This window comes from Sinocyclocheilus anshuiensis, unplaced genomic scaffold (assembly GCF_001515605.1).
Source record: "Sinocyclocheilus anshuiensis isolate Anshui unplaced genomic scaffold, SAMN03320099.WGS_v1.1 scaffold147, whole genome shotgun sequence".
NCBI classification, from domain to species: domain Eukaryota; kingdom Metazoa; phylum Chordata; class Actinopteri; order Cypriniformes; family Cyprinidae; genus Sinocyclocheilus; species Sinocyclocheilus anshuiensis.
The window spans coordinates 714,618-736,458 of record NW_015549585.1 but is presented as its reverse complement, the minus strand read 5'-3'; the positions used below and the strand labels follow the sequence as shown (position 1 = coordinate 736,458).

Here is a 21,841-nt window from a genome sequence, read left to right as displayed (position 1 = left end):
CTCTCTCCGGGCGAGAGCAGCGTGTATCTGAGCGCGCGCGTCCGGTTTTGTGCGAGAGCAAAGGAAATCCACACGCAAGCGGAGAGATTCGCGCTCGTGCATTATATTAATGTGCTTTCGCGCTACAATAATGCGCTCTCGACATTTGTCATTAAAATAATGCCATAGTTGGCGTTATGGTTAGAACGCTTGGTTGAGTGCATCAGACGAGACGACGAGGAAGAAGAAGTGCAGCTGTAGCCTCAAGTTTTCGCAAGTTATTACACACGCAGTTATTTTTAAGCGGTTGTTGACATCCTATCTAAAACGTGATTTAGCCAAAAAACAACAACAATAACGTTACCACTCTAATATGTCTTGCAATATCCGTGCGTGCAAAGGTTCTGCGCGATCCACTTGTTCAATATTCTCTGGGTCTGAATCCGCCTCAAATTGATATGGCAATATTGACTAAATCGGAGCAGACGGAACTTGCTGCTTTGGCAAGGGGCGGGGCAGTACTGAAACACCGTCTAAGCTGTTCGCCAATCACAACGCACTGGGACAGCTAACCAATCACATCACATTTCATTTTTCGGAAGGCGGGCCTTCAACAAACCCGGAACTAATCGAGCCGTTTGTGCCAGGATAGGGAGAAAGGTTTTGTAATAATGTAAATTATGTAAAAAAGAATGCGTTTTTGGAACCACCAAGCATGAGAGCATGTTCTAGTATACCCCCAAAACAAATTCAAGACATTGTAAAAGAGCGTAATAGGACCCCTTTAATATAACATTTTACGTCTCTCATTCTTCTCACATATAAAGTAATTTGCCTATATATTAATGTTTCATGCTCATTTAGTAATTTATTTGTTAAGCAGCTGTGTAATTCAGTGCTAGTATGGAATCACTGAGACACTATTATAGTTTTTATTAGTATTTTGAATCACTATTTATTTGTATATTTTCCATTTTAATTTTACTTAGTTTTATTTAATTTTATTGTTTTTTGGCTTTGTTTTTAGTAGTTTTTTATACATCTATATAGTTTTATTAATAAAGTTTGAGTTATTTTAGTACATCAAGTTAAACTAAATTAAAATGAGAAATGTCGCCTTGGCAGCTGGCTGATTTTTTTATGTATATATATTTTATTTTATTTCAGTTAATGTCTCTCATGCTTTTCAAATAAAAAAGTTATTTACCTATATATTAATGTTTCATGCCCATTTAATAATGTATTTGTTAAGCACCTGTGTAAAACAGTGTGATTTTAGTATCATCAAGATACTGAATTTAAATAAAAGTTTTTATTATTATTTTGTAACACTTTTTATTTTAGTATTTTAAATTTTCATTCTAATTTTAGTTAAAGATTTAGTTGTTGTTTTTGGTCTTTTTCTGGTGTTTTTTTTTTTATATGTCTACAGTTTTAATTTTTATTTTAATTTTAGTTTTAGTTTTATTATATCAAGTTAAACTAAATAAAAGAAGTAGTGTTGCCTTGGCAACTAGCTGAATTTTCTTTATAATATAGTTTAATATTTTAATACTTTGATACTTTATATTTTGATATTTTATTTCAGTTAATGTTTATTTTATTTCAAGTAATGAAAATGATATATTTTTTAGCAATTTTAGATTTATTTTAGTTAACTCTAATAATAACTGTGCATTATCTCTTACATAACACCTTCATTTTCCTCCTCTAATTGTCTCTAGAGATTGTCATCCTGAAGGAAGTGTTTCAGATTTCAAGTGATGGTAAGCACTTTTTTTCTACATAATTGCTACATAATTTGATAATGTAACCTTTTCTTTTTGCCCTCATTATGTTCAACATTTGATTTCAGATCACGACACAGCCGTCAACAGATACAGTCGTCTGTCTAAACGAAAGGAGAATGAGAAGGTGTGATATTTTGAGAATTCACAGTGTTTTATGATTGACAGCTGGTTGGTTTGCATTCCGCTCCGCCCGTCCTCATATTGACACGTACAGAGCTTAACGTGTGTGTGTGTGTGTGTGTGTGTGTGTGTGTGTTTTTATTGCTGAAAACGTGTGTTTTAATGTGCTCATTTAATCACGCACACACTGAGAGTTGGCCTGACCGCCGATAGATGAGCATCTGTTACTCTTTGACGTTGGCAGGTACCTGTGTCCTTGTCTAGGATAAGAAAAGAGAAAATATTAGGCAAATATCTCATTATTCAGTTAAGATGACGTTAACATTTTTTTTTTTTTACCTTCTTAATGCACTTTTTTCATCAGTGCATGTTATTCCAAATCATAATCGTACATCACATTTGCTCTAGTGTTATTTTAGTATCATTGAGACACCACATATTGTTTTAGATATTTGAAATTAGATTTTATTTTTATATTTTTGCTTTTTTTGGTTATTTTAGTTCAAGTTTTAGTATTTTTTATTTTTTTTATAGTTAGTTCTTTTATTAGCATTTGTAGTTTATAAATATGTCTATATAGTTTTGATAATTGTTTTAGATATTTGAAATTAGATTTTATTTTTATATTTTTGCTTTTTTTGGTTATTTTAGTTCAAGTTTTAGTATTTTTAATTTTTTTTATAGTTAGTTCTTTTATTAGCATTTGTAGTTTATAAATATGTCTATATAGTTTTGATTAATTTTTATTTCAGTTTTAGTTATTTTAGTACATCAGGTTATCAAACTAAGTGAAAAAAAGAGAAATGTTGCCTGGGAATGTAGCTGAAATAAAATAAGTTTATTAAAATAAGTTATTTTTATATTTAATTTTATTTCAGTTAACTTTTATTTTATTTTAAGCAACAAAAAATATTAATAATTTTAGTTTTAGTTAACTATAATAACACTGCTCATACTAATTTTTAGTATAATTTTTACTATAATTAAAATTTTTCACTGATGTCACCAAGGCCTCTTATTTTTTAACTGCATGTCTTACACCGAAGCGATAAAAAAGTAAAAATAAAAAATGCACTCAGAAATTGCTAGTAAATTTCGGAAACGACAAAGAAACGGCAAGTAACATTGAATTAAGCATGAAGTTTTTAAGTAGAAAAACTGAATAGTATTTCCTTGTAAAACATATTCCAGTAATCTTTGCTCTATTCACAGTCTATAGAGACACTTTTCACCATCCAGTCAATTCCCAATTGTTAAAATCATGTCCCGGCCTGCATTTAACTGCTGTCATGCATGCGTTCACTGCAGGTGAAGAATGAAGTGATGGAGGACGTCTACACGTCCAGGAAAAAACAGCACGAGACCATAATGCACTACTTCGCATCGCTCAACATGCTGCAGTACAAGAAGAAGATCGCGCTGCTGGAGCCGCTGCTGGGATACATGCAGGCGCAGGTGTTCATACAGCTGTCAAACATGAACTATAGCCCTCATTATCCATTCACAATGCCATCTGATAATAGAGGCGTTTTATAATTCATTATTGTTTGCTTATCATCAGATCAGTTTTTTCAAACTGGGATCAGAGAATCTGACGCAGCAGTGGGAGGAGTTTCTCACCAACATTGGAACCAGCGTGCAGAAGTGAGTCTCAGCCAGTGTTATTGTTGTTAACACTTAAAAAATAGATTTTGTTAACTGAAATAAAGATTAGTGTTAGACATAAATTTAAATGTGATTTTTTTTTTTTGCCGGAACGGTTTACTAAAACACTCAAACTAAAACAGAAAAAATATATAAATTATATTTATTATATAGCAGAATAATAAATAAAATATGAATATTAAGCTGAATAGAAATATAACAAATATTATAAAATTACAAAAAGACATAAAATTACTAAAACTTAAACTAAAATAAAAATGAAAGGTGCAAATATAAAAACTAATTCAAAATATTAAATCTGTTTACTAAAACACTAAAACTAAAACAGAAAAAATATATAAATTGTATTTATTATATAGCAGAATAATAAATAAAATATAAATACTAAGCTGAATAGAAATATTTAAAAAAATTTATAAAATTGCAAAAAGACATAAAATTACTAAAACTTAAACTAAAATTAAAATTAAAAGTGCAAATATAAAAACTAATTCAAATTTTTAAATAAAATAATAGTATATAAATAATGCTAAAATAGCCAAAGACTTGACTAATGCATCTGATGTAATGGATCACAATACATTTATAGGACTTTATCATTTTATGGTATGTTAGTTGTGTTTTAAGTATTGATTTAAGTAGGTTTTACAATATATTGGTGCACATACCAGTATTGGCCTGATTAGTTTGGTTAAAGGCACAATACTGGTATGTGCACCTTGTGTTCATCGCTCTATTCGCGCTTCAAACTGGATCTCACAGCGCTGTTTAGTGCTTGCGTGACCGAGTAAACGCATCTGCTCTAGTGAGCTCTCTGTTTCGTTCTGCTTTTGGCGCATAAACATTATATCGAACATTTATCGAATTCTTCATATCGCTTTATCGAGGAAAACTATATCGCGATAATTACCGTTATCGAATTATCGCCCAGCCCTAAATGAGAAGAATAGTTAATGGATTACTCCAAAATGTCATTACTTTGTTCTCTTTGTGCTCGTAGTGTTCGCAGGGAAATGGACAGCGACGCTGAAGCGACGGAGCAGACTATTCAAGACCTGAAAGCGGCCAGTGACCCGCTCTACATGCCTGACCCAGACCCCAACAAGATCCCTGTGAACCGCAACCTGACCCGCAAGGCTGGCTACCTCAACACTCGCTAGTACGACAACATCAGCCATGAGTCCACAGTCTGTGCTTCAGTCGTCTGCATTTCTAATGATCTCATGCTTCTCCCTGCCAGTAAAACGGGTCTGGTGTCGTCTGCTTGGGAACGTCAGTATTTCTTCACGCAGGGAGGAAACCTCATGAGCCAGTCACGTGGAGACGTAGCCGGAGGTCTCGTTATGGACATCGACAACTGCTCCGTCATGGCTGTGGACTGTGATGACCGCCGCTTCTGCTTTCAGATCACATCGTTTGATGGCAAGAAGTAAGATTTTCAGTGCACAAATCTGTCCTGTACAGTTCTGACTATTGCATATACTTCTACAAGTAGCTATTACAGTATTACTGCAGTCATTTAACCTCTGTGGTTACTGAAATGCTGTTTGCAAATGCTTTTGACTTATTATAAAAAATTGCTGGTAATGTACTCACTCTCAGGCCATCTGAGATGTAGATGAGTTTGTTTCTTCATCAGATTTGGAGAAATGTAGCATTGCATCACTTGCTCAGCAGTGGATGCTCTGCAGTGAATGGGTGCCGTCAGAATGAGAGTCCAAACAGCTGATAAAAACATCGCAATAATCCACTAGTAATCCACACCACTCCAGTCCATCATTTAATGTCTTGTGAAGACAAAAGCTGCGTGTTTTTAAGAAACTAATCCATCATTAAGACGATTTAACTTTAAACTGTCCATAATAACGCTCCGGTGAAAAAGTCACGTTCTCTGAATCAGGAGAGAAATCTGCACAGATCAAGCACCGTTTACAAGCTAAAACAGTCCAGAACAGCTCTAAACAAATATGTGGGAGGATTTTGATGTGAGAGACAACAGGAGATGGACTTTTTCACTGGAGGAAGCGTTATTATGGATTATGGACTCGTATTTTAGCCGGAAGCGATGGTTTAAAGTTAAAAACGTCTTAATGATGGATTTGTTTTACAAACACACAGCTTTTCTCTTCACAAGACGTTAACTGATGGACTGGAGTGGTGTGGATTACTTGTTGATTACTGTGATGTTTTTATCAGCTGTTTGGACTCTCATTCTGACGGCACCCATTCACTGCAGTGGATCGACTGGTGAGCAAGTGATGTGCTGCTATATTTCTCCCTATCTATTCTAATGAAGAAACAAACTCATCTACATCTCAGATGGCCTGAGAGTGAGTACATTACCAGCAATTTTTTATAATAAGTCAAAAGCATTTGCAAACAGCATTTCAGTAACCACAGAGGTTAAATGACTGCAGTAATACTGTAATAGCTACTTGTAGAAGTATATGCAATAGTCAGAACTGTACAGGACAGATTTGTGCACTGAAAATCTTACTTCTTGCCATCAAACGATGTGATCTGAAAGCAGAAGCGGCGGTCATCACAGTCCACAGCCATGACGGAGCAGTTGTCGATGTCCATAACGAGACCTCCGGCTACGTCTCCACGCGACTGGCTCATGAGGTTTCCTCCCTGCGTGAAGAAATACTGACGTTCCCAAGCAATATGTTGTGCGTTTTAATAGACCGGTGACGACTGCACAGAGTAGCATTATAACATAACGTTCAAATGTATCTAGTATGATAAAACAGCGCTGCTTTACCCCACATACGCACGACCGGAAGGAGCGGAAGCGGTCGACTGTGGCATAATAAAAGCTCCGCTGCTTTCGAGCCGTGTGTCGCGCACGTTCAGCGCCTCGTTTCGCTTCGACGGCTTTCAGCCTCACCCTGCTTCATTTTACTACGTTAATAAATCATTAGCTCATCCATGAACATGATTTCTGCCCGAGTCCTGTCGGATTGCATCGGCTGTGGGGATGAAGACCACAACTCCCATGATTCCTCACTCAGTCACAGGTCATCAAACTACGCCTTTGTCTATTTGTTTATTTTGAATACGCGCCCTCTAGCGGCGAAAATTACATATTGTGCCTTTAATTATCAGTGACATATTTCAATACAGGTGATATCAGAGCTTATTTTTCTTATTCAAACTTTATTGGTTAGGGTAGTTAATAAACAGTTAACTATTTATTTATTTATTTTTAACCTGATTCCAGTGTTAACAGTGGAAAAATGCACAACGGTACAGATTTAATATGTCATCATATCAGTTGCATTACATAAAGATAATTATGAGTCAATAATGATGATCCCTATCTGCCAGAATCATTTTTATATAGTTTGTACAGTACTGTTCAAATGTTTCGGGTCAGTATAATTTTTTTTTTTAAGAAATTAATACTTTTATTCAACAAGAACACATTAAATTGATCAAAAGTGACAGTAAAGACATTTACTTTTTAAATGTTTTCTTGAGCAGCAAATCAGAATATTAGAATGATTTCTGAAGGATCATGTGACACTGAAGACTGGAGTAATGATGCTGAAAATTCAGCTTTAGATCACAGAAATAAATTACAGTTTTACAATATATTCACATAGAAAACAGTTATTTTAAATTGTAATCATATTTTGTAATATTACTGTTTTTGGTCCAATTACATTTTACAATATATTCACATAGAAAACAGCTATTTTAAATTGTAATATTTCATAATATTACTGTTTTTGGTCAAATAAATGCAGCCTTGGTGAACAGAAGAGACTTCTTTCAAAAACATTAAAAACCAAAACTTTTAAACAGTATCTTATATGTATCTTAGTGTATCTTTGCAATATGTAAAGTATTGCACACTATTGATCCTGTTTAAGTAATGTTTAACTTTCTCTTTTTTTATGTGCACTTGTTAATAAAATATTCTTTGCATGATATTTGCATGAAAGCACATTTCAGTTATTACTTTAACAAGAAAGTATAAATGCTATGTGTTTGCATGTGTTTTATTTCAAGTGAGAATAGGGCTGGGCGATATGGCCAAAAAACTGATCACGATAATTTTTTCATATCAGTCGATATCGATAATTATCACGATAAATGTCAAATCTTTATTTCTTTCAAGTTCTACATTTCTCCAAATCTGATGAAGAAACAAACTCATCTACATCTCGGATGATCTGGTGGTGAGGGTGGGAATCTAAAATCCCCAAAATGGTTTGGTTACTTTTCCTGTTCTTCTGGTATTAGTGTAGTGATAAGGAATGTGAACACTGTAGTGCTGAAGTGCTGCCAGTGAATTCCCAAGTGCTGATCCAGTTTAAACTCAGTTGAATGTTTATCAGGCGGGTGAACGACTGTCTTATCCTTTCTCAGTATGTCTGCCAGATATTGAGTCATTCTGAGTCACTGCTTTCACTGAATGACTGTTTCTCTGTGTACCGCAGGGCAGTCATATTACAGGCGGAGAGCAGGAAAGACTGTGAGGAGGTGAGGAGATTGTGTTGATTTCACGACAAAATCAAAGAAATTATAATTACATTACTGTTCAAAAATTTTGAGTCAGCAAAAAAATACTTTTTTTTTTTTTTAAAGAAATGAATACTTTTATTCAGCATGATGCATTAAATTGATCAAAAGAGACAGTAAAGACATTTATAATGTTACAAAACATTGCTAATAATCAGAAATGTTTCTTGAACAGCAAATCAGCATATTAGAATGATTTCTGAAGATCATGTGACACTGAAGACTGGAGTAATGATGCTGAAAATTCAGCTTTGATCACAGAAATAAATGATATTTTAACATATATTACTGCAGAAAACTATTTTTAATTGTAGTATCTGACAATATTACTGTTTTTACTGTATGTTTGATCATATAAATGCAGTTTTGGTGAGCAGGAGAGACTTCTTACAAAAACAAAAAAAACCTTTACTGACCCTAAACGTTTGAATATATATTCACTAAACTTTTAATGTATATTCACTAATATTTTCTCTCAATTCTCATTTTATTTCTGAGTTTATTTGTAATTCTCATTATATTCTCATTACTGTAATTGTTACCAGTTTCTTTAAAATTACAATCAGCATAAATAAAGGGAGTAGAAGGACAAATAATATTCAGTAATATTACAGTAATGAAAATTGTGGGGAAAATAAGCATTATTGTCATGCATGTAATGTCATAATATGAAATATCTTAATGGTGCTAAAAGTATTTTTATTATTATTTCTATGCAAAATTAGTTTCTTTCGATTTTGGGAGGAAGTATGACTCTAAACATGCTTTTGATGGGCTTCATCAGATTCACCAATCAAAAATATTTTACACGGTTTTTATTTTAGTGGATTGCGACAATAAACAACATCTCTAAGAGGATATACCTCAGTGAAAACCCAGAGGTGAGTGTGGAATTCAGATTAACTCTTACTGTCATGCATGAAACCCTAAACCTCTGCAAACATGATAAAATAACTTTAATGCATTTTAAAGTCAGTTATTGCTAATGTTTCTCGCGGCGGCAGGAAATCGCAGCGAGAGTGAATCAGTCGGCTCTGGAGGCTGTAACACCTTCACCATCCTTCCAACAGCGGCATGAGAGTTTCAGACCGAGCACGTGAGTGTCAGCGCAACAGCACTTAAAGGAATAGTTCACCCAAAAATGAAAATTAGCTGAAAATATCCTCACCACCAGATCATCCAAGATGTAGATGAGTTTGTTTCTTCATCAGATTTGGAGAAATGTAGCATTGCATCACTTGCTCAGCAATGGATGCTCTGCAGTGAATGGGTGCCGTCAGAATGAGAGTCCAAACAGCTGATAAAAACATCACAATAATCCACAAGTAATCCACACCACTCCAGTCCATCAGTTAATGTCTTGTGAGGCCAAAAGCTGTGTGTTTGTAAGAAACAAATCCATCATTAAAATGTTTTTAACTTCAAACCGTTGCTTCCGGCTAAAATATGAGTCCATAATCCATAATAACGCTTCCTCCAGTGAAAAAGTGGTCTGGTCTGAATCAGGAGAGAAATCTGCACAGTTTACAAGCAAAAACCGTTCTAGACTGGATTTTGATGTGAGAGACAACAGGAGATGGACTTTTTCACTGGAGGAAGCGTTATTATGGATTACGGACTCATATTTTAGCCAGAAGCAGTGGTTTAATGTTAAAACATCTTAATAATGGGTTTGTTTCAGCTTTTCTCTCCTCAAGACATTAATTGATGGACTGGAGTGGTGTGGATTATTGTGATGTTTTCATCAGCTGTTTGGACTCTCGTTCTGACGGCACCCATTCACTGCAGAGGATCCATTCCCTCATCAGAGAGATGTGATTTTAAATTATTCCATGTTTTCTTTATGAATGCATTGGTGTTTTTTGCCCCTGAAGGCAAGGTCGACCCAAAACGGGCCGTTCAGGCAGTCAGTGCTCTGTGGGCTAAGACCCTAAAGAATCATATCAACTTGTGGAAAATGGGCATCCGATGACCCCTTTAAGAAAATGTGAAAATGTAGTTTTTCAAAGATTTTGGTCTATGTTTACATTACAACATAGTTTAATGTCTCTTAAAATGTTTTGCTTATTTATTTCTAGGCTTATTGACCCACAGACGCAAGTCACAAGACTACGGGTAGGTCCTTAAGCAACTATTTAACAGTTTTGTGATTTATGTTACTTTTTTGGTCACAGAATGTAAGGTTCATGTATTCAGCGTGTACTGCTCACATTGGGTGTTCAAACCGAATCCAGTGCAGTTTTTCCAAGTCAGTATTTGTTGTGTCGTCCCTCAGTTTCCTCTCTCCAGCGTTGTGCTGTGCGCGTCACATCAGGAGAACAAGCGCTTGTTTGGTTTTGTGCTGAAGACAGCAGGAGGACGAGTGGACGGACGGCCCGTTACAGTCTGCTACGTCTTTGAGTCAAACAATGATGGAGAGAAGGTACAAATACCTTGATCTCGGAGTAATAAATATGTAAAAAAAAACAAATAAATAATAATAATATATATATAGATATATTATGTTATACTATAATTATTTAGTATGCAAAATTTATATAAAATAGAAATTTTAATATAAATATAAATAAAATGTAATATAATATTAATATATTAAGTTACATATATGTATGTTGTATTATAATTAATCTACATTACATATATATAATTATACATTCTTATATTAATCATTTAATATTACATTAATATAAAAATATTACTATAATAATGTATATTTAAATATTATATTAATATATTACATTATACTATATAGTGTACATAAACATTTTAGTATACTTAAAAATATATAATTTATTCTTACATTAATAATTTAATGTTATATAATATTACTATAATAATATATATTTATATTACTATATAATGTATAATATTAATATATATTAAGCTATAATTTACACTCACACACCCATATTATTGTTATTATATAAATAAATATTGTCATATATTATTATAATGAGTTATGCTATAATTTATTTACTTTTTTTTTATTTGTAGTCTATATAAATATATATTTAAAAATCATTAGATTGTAATTATAACAAAATATTATATGATCTATTTTATTTTATTAATTAATTAATTTTTATAAACCTTTTATTTTATACTTTAATAAGGACATGTGGACATACACCTGATTTAAAAAAAATATGGATATTTTAGAGATTGTTTTAAGCTCATCTTGCTCTTGAATATTAGATCTGTGACAGTGTAGGACTGGCGAAGCAGATCGCCCTCCACTCTGAGATGGTGAGAAAACTCTTCATTTATTTGATTTCAAATTATAAACAAACACACACACACACGCATATAATAGTTATTATATAAATAAACATTAGGTAATATTATATTATTATATTAAGTTAATTTATTTTCTTATATTTTTTATGCATATAATATATATGTATATTATTTAATTATAGACTTTTATATGAATATATATTTCTAAATCATTTGTTTGCAATTATAAATAATAATATATTATCTATTTTATTATATTTATTTATTTTTATAAACTTATACTTTTATAAGGACATGTGTACATGCACCTGATTTAAAAACAATATTGATATTTTTGAGATATTTTTAAGCTCATCTTGGTGATGTTAATGCTCTTGAATATTAGATCTGTGACAGTGTAGGACTGGCGAAGCAGATCGCCCTCCACTCTGAGATGGTGAGGAAATTCTTAATTTATTTGATTTCAAATGACTCACTCTGTGCAGAAATTCATGTCGGGTCAAATAAAATGGATAATGCTGATGATATGCATGAATATGCATGTGTTTTTTCCTGATAGGACCGCAAAGCCACACAGAAACAGAGAGGGTTGGACAAAGCCAAGGAGAAACAACAGGAAGAACTTCATAAACAAAAACAGATTGAGAAGGTCAAAGTTTTGGATCTGTACGATTTTTTTAATGTTTCTTAAAGAAGTCTCTCAAGGCTGCACTGATGTGATTAAAAATACAGTAAAAACTGTAATATTGTGAAATATTATTACAATTTAAAATAGCTGTTTTCTATGTGATTATATAGTAAAATGTAATTTATTCCTGTGACCAAAGCTGTATTTTCAGCATCATTTCTCCAGTCTTCAGTGTCACATGATCTTCAGAAATCATTCTAATATGCTGATTTGCTGCTCAAGAAACATTTCTCATTATTATCAATGTATATTTTTGTAGAAACTGTGATATATATATTTTTTTCAGGATTCACAGATGAATAGAAAGTTCAAAAGAACAGCATTTATGTGAAATAGAAATCTTTCCTAACATTATGTCTTTACTGTCGCTTTTGATTAATTGAATGCATCCTTGCTGAATAAAAGTATTCATTTCTTTAAAAAAAATTAAAAATACAAAACTGTGTTCTCCAAACCTACAGGATCTCGAGGAACAAAGCCGTTTGATAGCCGCCTCTAGTCGACCCGGCCAACCAGCTGCTGATGGACAGTTCTTGGTCCTTAGCAACAGCCAATCAGAGGACAGCGATGCAGGAGAGGAGGGGCAGAAAACGGGCGAATCCGAGGCCTGATGAAAACCGTTCTGTGCTTGGGTTCCACGAATATCACTTCCTGTTCTTCAAGGGTTCTCCAGAGTGGCCTGCAGAAACGATGATTTAAAATATGTGACTGCAAAATATGATAAAAAACGAATTCATATGGACACTTCGGGGAAAACGTATCAAAAGTTGTTATTTGTAGGAATCCTGTATTTTTACCATATCCGTTATTGAATTGCATTTGCTTTTAGAGGGTTTTATATATGTATGTGTGTAAATGAATGCACTACACCTGAAGAGACGTAAGGCGACGTTTGTTGCTTTATTTCGATGAAGTTGCACGTGTGAGTTAATACTGTTGGACTTCGTTTTTTGTTCTCACTGATAATGTTTTAAGGCTGCATGTGTTTTCGTTCATATCACGTCAACGGTGACAGAATTTAGAGTGAATTTCACAAAACGTGTCAAGAGCGTGATGTATTATGGTAATTAAAATAATACTAAATATCTGAATTTTCTTTATGCAAATCAATTCTTTCTGAAATATGAGCCGTTCTTGAGAGATTCTGTGAGGTTCATCCTACTGCATTTCAGAATGATTTCTATTTTGTGTTTGTAATTAACACAGTTCTGATTTTTGTCTATAAGCTATTGCAACCATGTTTCATAATGTTTTTCATCTACAAACACATTTGTTTGGTTAATGTTACAGTTATGTGATCACTCAGTGTTTCTATCTGATCACTAAGGAAAATGTTTTGTTTAAAATCATGTGATCAAATGCCTTTGAACTTGGGATGTACTTTAATTTTTTTGTTCTGTTTTGTATAAGATATTTTGAAGTCTGCATCGCACATAATGGGCCAATGTATTGAAATGCTTCAGCTTGTGGATAAAAGAAACAGGTGATGGAATTGCAAACTGAAATATAAATTTTTGCTTTTCTCCAAAAATCTGACATGGTGGAAGTTTTTTGCTGAATTAAATACGGTCTCATTCATTGATTTGGTCATTCATTGTCTTTATGGTTCGTATACTGAGACACTTTCTGTTACATGACAGTCTGTTATTAAGTTTGAAGCATTTGCAGCATTAATTTGTACATTATTATTTCTAACCTTTAAGAAAATGTTTGTGTCTAAATGTCTTTCTACAAAATCAGTTGATGGATTTATGGGGTACAATGAAGATTGGTATTAAAAATCGGTTTTAAAACAGCTGATCTTCTTTGACTCGCTTACAGAAATAATGTCAGTGTCTTTTTATTTATTTATTTTCTCATTACTCTGGTATATAACTTTTTAAGGCATGTTTTCTTTTTTTTCTTTGTATTTTTCTTATACTTCTTCAAATAACAAACAGGTATTTTCATTGTTACAGCTACATCCAACATCGAAAAGAATACAAAGGAAAAAAACACAAAAACAAATAATAAATTAAAATAAATAAATTAAAATATAATAAATGCAAGCTAAATTAAATTAAACTTAAAGGGGGTTAATCTATATATTTTATTATTTTCCATTACTCTGGTTTAAATTTTTTAGTTTAGTTATTTTATTTTATTTTTTTTTTTACTTTTATTAAACTTTTTTAAATGACAAACAGGTATTATAACTTAAACACAGGTACAATAAATCCAAAAAAATTAAAATATATGAACAAATAATAAATACAAATATATATACAGTGGTGTGAAACAGTGTTGGCTGGCTGAATTACAACAATTCTGCATAGATGAGTGGACCAAAATTCCTCCACAGAGCTGTAACAGACTCATTGCAAGTTATCGCAAACGCTTGATTGCAGTTGTTGCTGCTAAGGGTGGCCCAACCAGTTATTAGGTTTAGGGGGCAAACACTTTTTCACACAGGGCCATGTAGTTTTGGATTTTGTTTTCCCTTAATAATAAAACCTTCATTTAAAAACTGCATGTTGTGTTCACTTGTGTTATCTTTGACTAATATTTACATTTGTTTGATGATCTGAAACATTAAAGTGTGACAAACATGCAAAAAATAAGAAACCAGGAAGGGGGCCAACACTTTTTCACACCACTGTATATATATTTATATATACACAAAAACTAAATTAAACAATTCTTTTTGCTTTATACAATTTTTAAATGCCACTAAACTTACTATTTATAAACAAATATTATTTTTTATAATATCTTTAAGTTAAGATGTCAAGACGTCACATATTTCTGAAGTGTCTAAGAATAAATATTATCCAATAAACATTTTGTTTTTAATTTCAAGTATTTTAAAAACAACCTCAGTATGAGCTCCATCAAACTCTCCAAACTTGTGCAACTGGATTATCTCTGTAAAATAAAGCGTAAATTCCTTGTATTGTAGGTGGAGTGATTTGATATTCATCTCTAATTGGTCTTCAGTTGGTTTGCATTTAAACAAGTCTAATTGGTCATTTCTTTGCAAAACAATGGAGCCGCAGGGGCCGCGCTTGTGTCCTCTGTGCTCTCCGAGAGCCCAAGACAAATAAACAAGCAAGTAATTTATTAAAAGCAGCCAAGCAACCAAAAGAGATCAATTCGGCATTGAATGAGACCATTATTACATGCTGCTTCCAGCAGGCAGCTATTGTGCTTTTGTGATCCGGAGCATCTTTCTCCATGCATGTCAAGAGAGAATGGGAATATTCAGCAGGATTAGTTTAAACAGCATTAGGCTTTATTATTATTTTAAACTCGTGTGGTAGAAAATAAGGTAAATAAGATTAGACACTAGTTGACTGGTTTCTCATAATGCTGGAGATGCGGCACAAGGAAATGAAGAGAAGATAAATCCCGGGAACGGGGCCTAATTTTCTACCTGGTGAGTAAAAAGAATGGCACATCAGCCTGTTTTGTCTCTTTCAATAGCAGCTTTAAGGGATTCAGTGTCTCTAGAAGATAACAGGTTGAGCTTCAGGTTGGAACGCCTCATTCTGGACCCTGAATTACCTGCAGTCCAGGGGCCCCATGCGGAGGGCCGTTCAGTCTCAGGCTTTAATTAGTGACGTTTCGGGGAGTATGGAGCTATAAAGACGAAGCTCCTGCTTCGGAAAGAAGAAGAAGAAGAGGACTCGATCTCCAGATGGCTTCTCTCACAGTCAGCGCGTATCAGAACCGCTCGATGCCCAGACAGTCTGCCTTCACCATCGACAGCATCCTGGGACTCGACAGACCGGACCAGAGAACCGTCCTGTCAGCACCTTACCGACCGTGGACAGGTAAAATAACACGCACTATATGCACAAATATATGTTAGAGATGTGTTTTCATATATTTTAAACGCAGAATGGACAAAACAAATCTTAATTGATGAATTGATTGATCTTTAGACTATTACCGTATATTTTAAAATAAAAAATATTGCCCAAAATATATTTTAAAAATATTTGGAAGTAAAAAGTAAACAATATTGGGGATGATTCATGTAAATTGGCTATAATTTAAAATAAAATAAAATAATAAAATTGGTAATTAATATTAATATTAGGAAGAAAAAAAATTAATGTAACCTGTTAGGCTAAGCAAATTGAAAACACAGAGAACAGTTTGGTTTCTGAGAATAATTTAAGCGACGACTCGGTTTACTGAACCGTTTCTCTGGAGCGACACGTTCGAATAATCTGATTCACTTAAATGAATCGCTATTCCCAGCAATAGTGCGCACGAACCGACGGAGTTTTACTGAACCGGTTCACTGGATAAAACAAAGATTATTAGAGTATGTTTCACAAGAAAATATTACTTCACTCTTTCCTTTCCACTTCAAAATGTCACGTTTTATTCAGTGTGCTACTTTTTTGTAATTATTAATGAAATTTGCTTCTGGGAATAATTTCGAGATATGAATGAACCGATACTGTAACCTATTTAGGCTAACAATGAACCGATACTGTATTTAGGCTAAACAAATTGAAAACACAGAGAGCAGTTTGGTTTCTGAGAATACTTTTAAGTGATGACTCGGTTTACTGAACCGATTCTCTTAAGCGACCCGTTCGAACAATCCGATTCACTTACATGAATCGCTATCCCCAGGAATAGTGCGCACGAACCTTTTTTGACTTTATTTCCTGATCTAATGTCATCTATTTATTCCAGACGTGAAACCAGCATGCCAGAACCGTCGCGTGGTCGCAGACAGTGATGCTCCAGTGGATGTGAGGGCGAATGAAGATGGTAAATCTTACAGTAAATCCCCAGCAGACTCGTACAGGAGAACACTGAACTGGTACATCGGGCGCAGGACGCGAACGGCTTTCTCTAGTGTTCAGGTAAACGTTGACCTGTACATCATGTGATTTACTTACAGAACCATAACATTTATTTGTCTACATGATATGTCCCAGCTAACAAAAATATGATCTAAGAATGTTTTGCAAATGTTCCTTTTATGTTATGAAAACGTTATTTCTGAACGTTCTCTGAACCTTCAAAACGCCCAGTTTTTTTAAACGTTCCAAAATCGTTTTTTGTTTGTTAGGCTACTTTCCATTTCATCATTTAACAAATATTATGAAAACATTACTTTTGAATTTTCTCCGAATGTTCTAAAACAAGTACACTCTAAAAAATGCTGGGTTAAATACAGCCCAGTGCTGGGTAAAATAGGGACAAACCCAGCAATTGGGTTGTTTTGACCCAGCGGTTGGGTTAAATGTTTAACCCAACCTTCTGGGTAGTAACCCAACCACTGGGTCAAAACAACCCAATTGCTGGGTTTGTCCCTATTTTACCCAGCACTGGGCTGTATTTAACCCAGCATTTTTTAGAGTGTACTTGTTTTAGAACATTCGGAGAAAATTCAAAAGTAATGTTTTCATAATATTTGTTAAATGATGAAATGGAAAGTAGCCTAACAAACAAAAAACGATTTTGGAACGTTTAAAAAAACTGGGCGTTTTGAAGGTTCAGAGAACGTTCAGAAATAACGTTTTCATAACATAAAAGGAACATTTGCAAAACATTCTTAGATCAGGTTGGGTTACTACCCAGAAGGTTGGGTTAAACATTTAACCCAACCGCTGGGTCAAAACAACCAATTGCTGGGTTAAATACAACCCAGTGCTGGGTAAAAATAGGGACAAACCCAGCAATTGGGTTGTTTTGACCCAGTGGTTGGGTTACTACCCAGAAGGTTGGGTTAAACATTTAACCCAACCGCTGGGTCAAAACAACCCAATTGCTGGGTTTGTTCCTATTTTACCCAGCACTGGGTTGTATTTCACCCAGCATTTTTTTTAGAGTGTAGTAACATTTAAAAATGGTAGATGAACATCCAACCAAAATCAAGTGCACAAAAAGTTTCAGCAGTTTCATGCTTTGAAATATAATTTTGCAAAATACGTTGAAAGCTGCCATGGACTATTTGTGATTTCTGTATAATAACTAAAAAGTAACTTTCAAAAAACTGTCATTTTGTCATTAACTATCATTTTTTTAAATGTCCAGATCAAGATATTGGAGAGTGTGTTTCAAGTGAACTCGTACCCAGGCATTGATATACGTGAAGAACTTGCTGAGAAACTGCATCTAGATGAGGACAGAATTCAGGTAAAGACTGATCTGAATCTATATATTGAACCAATATTATTTATTTAGTATAATATTGTTTGTTTTGGGCTATTTGAATACGTAGAGCTGCAGATGTAGGACTTGCAAAGATACATAATACTAAACTGGAAGACGTTCGAACTGTGTCAGAGATTTTTTAATAAGTTTATTGCAGCTTATTGATTAATATTTTTATGTTTGTCTCTTAGATTTGGTTCCAGAACAGAAGAGCGAAGCTGAAGCGTTCACACAGAGAATCTCAGTTTCTCATGGTGAAAAACGTCCTCAGTGATTTACAAACCAGCAGAGAAGAACGCTGATCGTCGCAGATCTACATTTGTTCATATTATTATTATTTCCGTTGCTCTGCCTCGCTCGGTGATGTTGTAATTTATTATATATGCCTTTACCTGTTTTGTAATTAATAATTATCTCTGACTATGATTTAAAATAATTCTTATTGTATTTCTTATTGTGTGTTTGCTGCAAATATAAAAGAATAAAGTCAATATAAACACAATTTTAATCCGGCTTTTTAATTCAACTGTAAATTTAAATTTGTCTAGTTCCAAGTTAACATTATCTTCTGCCAACTGTTAAGCAAACACATCACCCCCCCCTCCTCCAAACTAATTAGTGCTTTGTAACTAGAATTTAGTAAACCTATTAAGTATAGATTGGGTCACATAGGGGGTTTCTCTTGGCATTTCAAAATAATTACATTTGCATTTGTATTAGTCATTGGATTTTAACATTTCCAGCACTTGCACAGTTTTGCATACTTGAAGGGATTTAATTTTTTTTATATTATATTATATTATTATATATAGTGCCAAAATAGGTTGTGATATATACAAACACTAGGTGGCGCTATTGTTTCGAATGATTTTTTTATACATTTTGTAACAAATACACTGAAAAAATTTAAACAAAAATTAAACCATTTTTACTTAGAAAATGTTAGTAAATACTACACCATACTTACACCATAATCATTGTTTTATTTACAACTTAATAAAAACAATTTTTTACAGTGTAGACTAAAAATAAAAACAAACTTTCTTTAAGCAAACAAATGCATTATTTTAATCCTTGTAATAATATAATGTATTAAAGAATATAATGTATATAATATTACAGTGATCTACGTAAAACAAAAAATATTTTTAAAAAGTCAAAAGTCTGTCAAAAATATTTTTGTACACTAAAAACTTGTATTTTATTTTTTTTTAAGTTGTAGATAAAACAAAGATTACTGCAAGAAAATACTATCTACCTCAAAATATTACATTTGAATTCAATGTGTTACTTGCCTTTTTTTTTAATTATTATTATTAGTGAAATTTACTACCAATTACTGAGTGAAAATTGTTTCCTAGCCTTTTCAAGGAAATCCGATGCTTTTCAAAAAATATTTTTAAATAAAAACAGTCCAAAATGTTTAGAAGTAAAATGTTGATGTAGGAGCAATTTTATTTAAAATATTTTGAATAATTAATGTTAATATTATTAAAAATATATATGAATTAATATTAGGAACAACAATATATTGAAGACACTGGATAATAATAAAAACATTTCAAACTTCAAAGCCATGCATTTCTTTCAGGAAGAGAGACACATATTTATAATTTGTCCAGAATATCAAAGCACATTTTCACAAGGCAATGCCACACATTTATTATACATATATATATATATATATACAGTGGGTACGGAAAGTATTCAGACCCCCTTAAATTTTTCACTCTTTGTTATATTGCAGCCATTTGCTAAAATCATTTAAGTTAATTTTTTTTCCTCATTAATGTACACACAGCACCCCATATTGACAGAAAAACACAGAATTGTTGACATTTTTGCAGATTTATTAAAAAAGAAAAACTGAAATATCACATGGTCCTAAGTATTCAGATATATATATATACATATAATACATATATTTTTATGCAGGTACTGCATTATGAATGCATCATAAAGCTGTAGGGGCATTGCTGGTGTGGTCATCTTTAAAGCTGCAAACAAAAGCAGCTTGTTTTCCTGTGAGTGTCGATAACAGAAGTGGAGCTGAAAGAGGATCCCCGATTCCTCCGGCCTCCTGTGTTCTGTCTTTGATCTGAAACAGGATCGTTGGATGCACATCATGGCTGTTGGCTAAAGAGCAGACGAGCCGAACTTTCTGTCTGTCTTTCTTTCTCCCAGCATTTGAGACATGGCCAGAAATATCATCAGGATTACAGAAAACAATATTTTGTAGGTGATGTATATTTGGAAAGAATCTTGACGGCTAACACTCAAAACTGAATCTATTGCTCCAAAATCCATTACTTCAACTCTCACAATACAATTCACCTGTTTTCTAATTAGTACTAATTTTTGCTTTAAAATGTTGTCTTGCACCTGCACATGTCCACATTTCATGGAGTAAACTATTTGCTGGACTTTGTTTATCATCTAAAGGTACAGTTTGATTTGAGGGTAGTGAATATGCTTTTATGTGTCTGGTTTTAGTACAAACTGGTATGTAATTTTAATATTATTGATAGTTTGAAGAATATGTGTTCATCTTAGCAATCAAGAAGATTGTGAATAACACATTCAACAAACAACTGATGCAGTAACCAGTCCAGTGACCTCATATCATCTACAGATCATTCAAAATTCACTAATGCATCAATAATCCACTATTGCATATGATTACACACTCATCTAAAATACTTCAGATGTCTAACATGTTTCAAGCGTGTCATAACAGGGTGTGAATCTCTCATGAGGTCTGTCAGGTTTTTGCAACCTGAAATTAAATTACAATGGAATGTGGAAGTGTGTTTACCACTGTACAAATGAACATGGATTAATAATGAACTATGAAATAATCCTGTACATGTTCAGAATAGCATACTTTCATACTAGCACTATTTTTGCAGCATGTACTATCCTTTATGGAAATATTTTGCATGTAGCTAGATGATCTATGGATTGAATATGTAACATGATGAGATCATGTGGCACCATATACTGTTGCTCAAAATCACTTTGGATTATTAAGCACAGCACAAGAATCTGCACTGTAAAACAATTTGTTGAGTCAACTTAAAAAACTTGCTGCACTGCTGCCTTACATTTTTTTTCTCTGTGTGATTCAGTTGTTTCAACATGCGTTTTTGAGTTGAAACAACTAGTTCATTCAACTTTCAGATTAGTTGAAAGCCAATAAGCTTAAATTTTCTTGTTATCTGTGCAATTTATAAAAAATGTGTTATGTCTACGAAAAAAAAAAGTTGAAATGGCAAAATCTCTAAATTATTTTTTATAGTGTGGTAATCAGGTTATTGCATTAATACAGAAAATGTGTTTACATATACTGCAGAAAGATGTTAGTATGTGATCAGAACTCAAAGCATACAACATATTATTTATTGTAAATGTGCACGGTTTCACATATTATTTTCAAAAGGAAAACATCATCTTAAACTTAAAGGGGTGGTTCACTGGTTTTTTTCTAGGCTTGATTGTGTTTATGGGGTGCAGTCTAACATGTGTTAATGCTTCGTTTTTAAAAAAACGCATTATTTTTCACATAATTGACCCTTATTCCACACCGCTCTGTCCCTTCTCTGAGAAACGCGCTGATCATTTCCTGCTTTTATGAAGCCCCTCCCTCAGAAATAGGCGATGGGCTCTGATT

The 21,841-nt window shown here is 33.3% G+C and overlaps 2 protein-coding genes across 2 annotated transcripts in view; both read left to right on the top strand.

Annotated features, from left to right (window-relative positions):
- LOC107657952 (DCC-interacting protein 13-alpha-like) overlaps positions 1–13,759 on the top strand; it is an 18,918-nt gene extending 5,159 nt beyond the window's left edge. The window contains exons 6-21 of the mRNA XM_016446296.1: positions 1,704–1,745; positions 1,835–1,893; positions 3,198–3,344; positions 3,451–3,533; positions 4,555–4,713; positions 4,795–4,983; positions 8,003–8,045; positions 8,909–8,965; positions 9,089–9,180; positions 9,959–10,005; positions 10,084–10,099; positions 10,163–10,199; positions 10,360–10,506; positions 11,280–11,330; positions 11,881–11,970; positions 12,471–13,759. Coding sequence (XP_016301782.1) covers positions 1,704–1,745; positions 1,835–1,893; positions 3,198–3,344; positions 3,451–3,533; positions 4,555–4,713; positions 4,795–4,983; positions 8,003–8,045; positions 8,909–8,965; positions 9,089–9,180; positions 9,959–10,005; positions 10,084–10,099; positions 10,163–10,199; positions 10,360–10,506; positions 11,280–11,330; positions 11,881–11,970; positions 12,471–12,620 — 1,409 coding nt within the window. The 3' untranslated portion in view covers positions 12,621–13,759. The remainder of the gene's footprint in view (positions 1–1,703; positions 1,746–1,834; positions 1,894–3,197; positions 3,345–3,450; positions 3,534–4,554; positions 4,714–4,794; positions 4,984–8,002; positions 8,046–8,908; positions 8,966–9,088; positions 9,181–9,958; positions 10,006–10,083; positions 10,100–10,162; positions 10,200–10,359; positions 10,507–11,279; positions 11,331–11,880; positions 11,971–12,470) is intronic.
- A 1,841-nt stretch (positions 13,760–15,600) lies between these two features.
- LOC107657957 (homeobox expressed in ES cells 1-B-like) lies at positions 15,601–18,518 on the top strand. Its single transcript, XM_016446301.1, has 4 exons — positions 15,601–15,821; positions 16,702–16,874; positions 18,052–18,153; positions 18,363–18,518. Exons 1-4 carry the CDS (start codon positions 15,686–15,688, stop codon positions 18,471–18,473), a joined length of 522 nt encoding a protein of 173 aa, XP_016301787.1. The 5' UTR covers positions 15,601–15,685; the 3' UTR covers positions 18,474–18,518.
- The last annotated feature ends 3,323 nt before the right edge of the window (positions 18,519–21,841 follow it).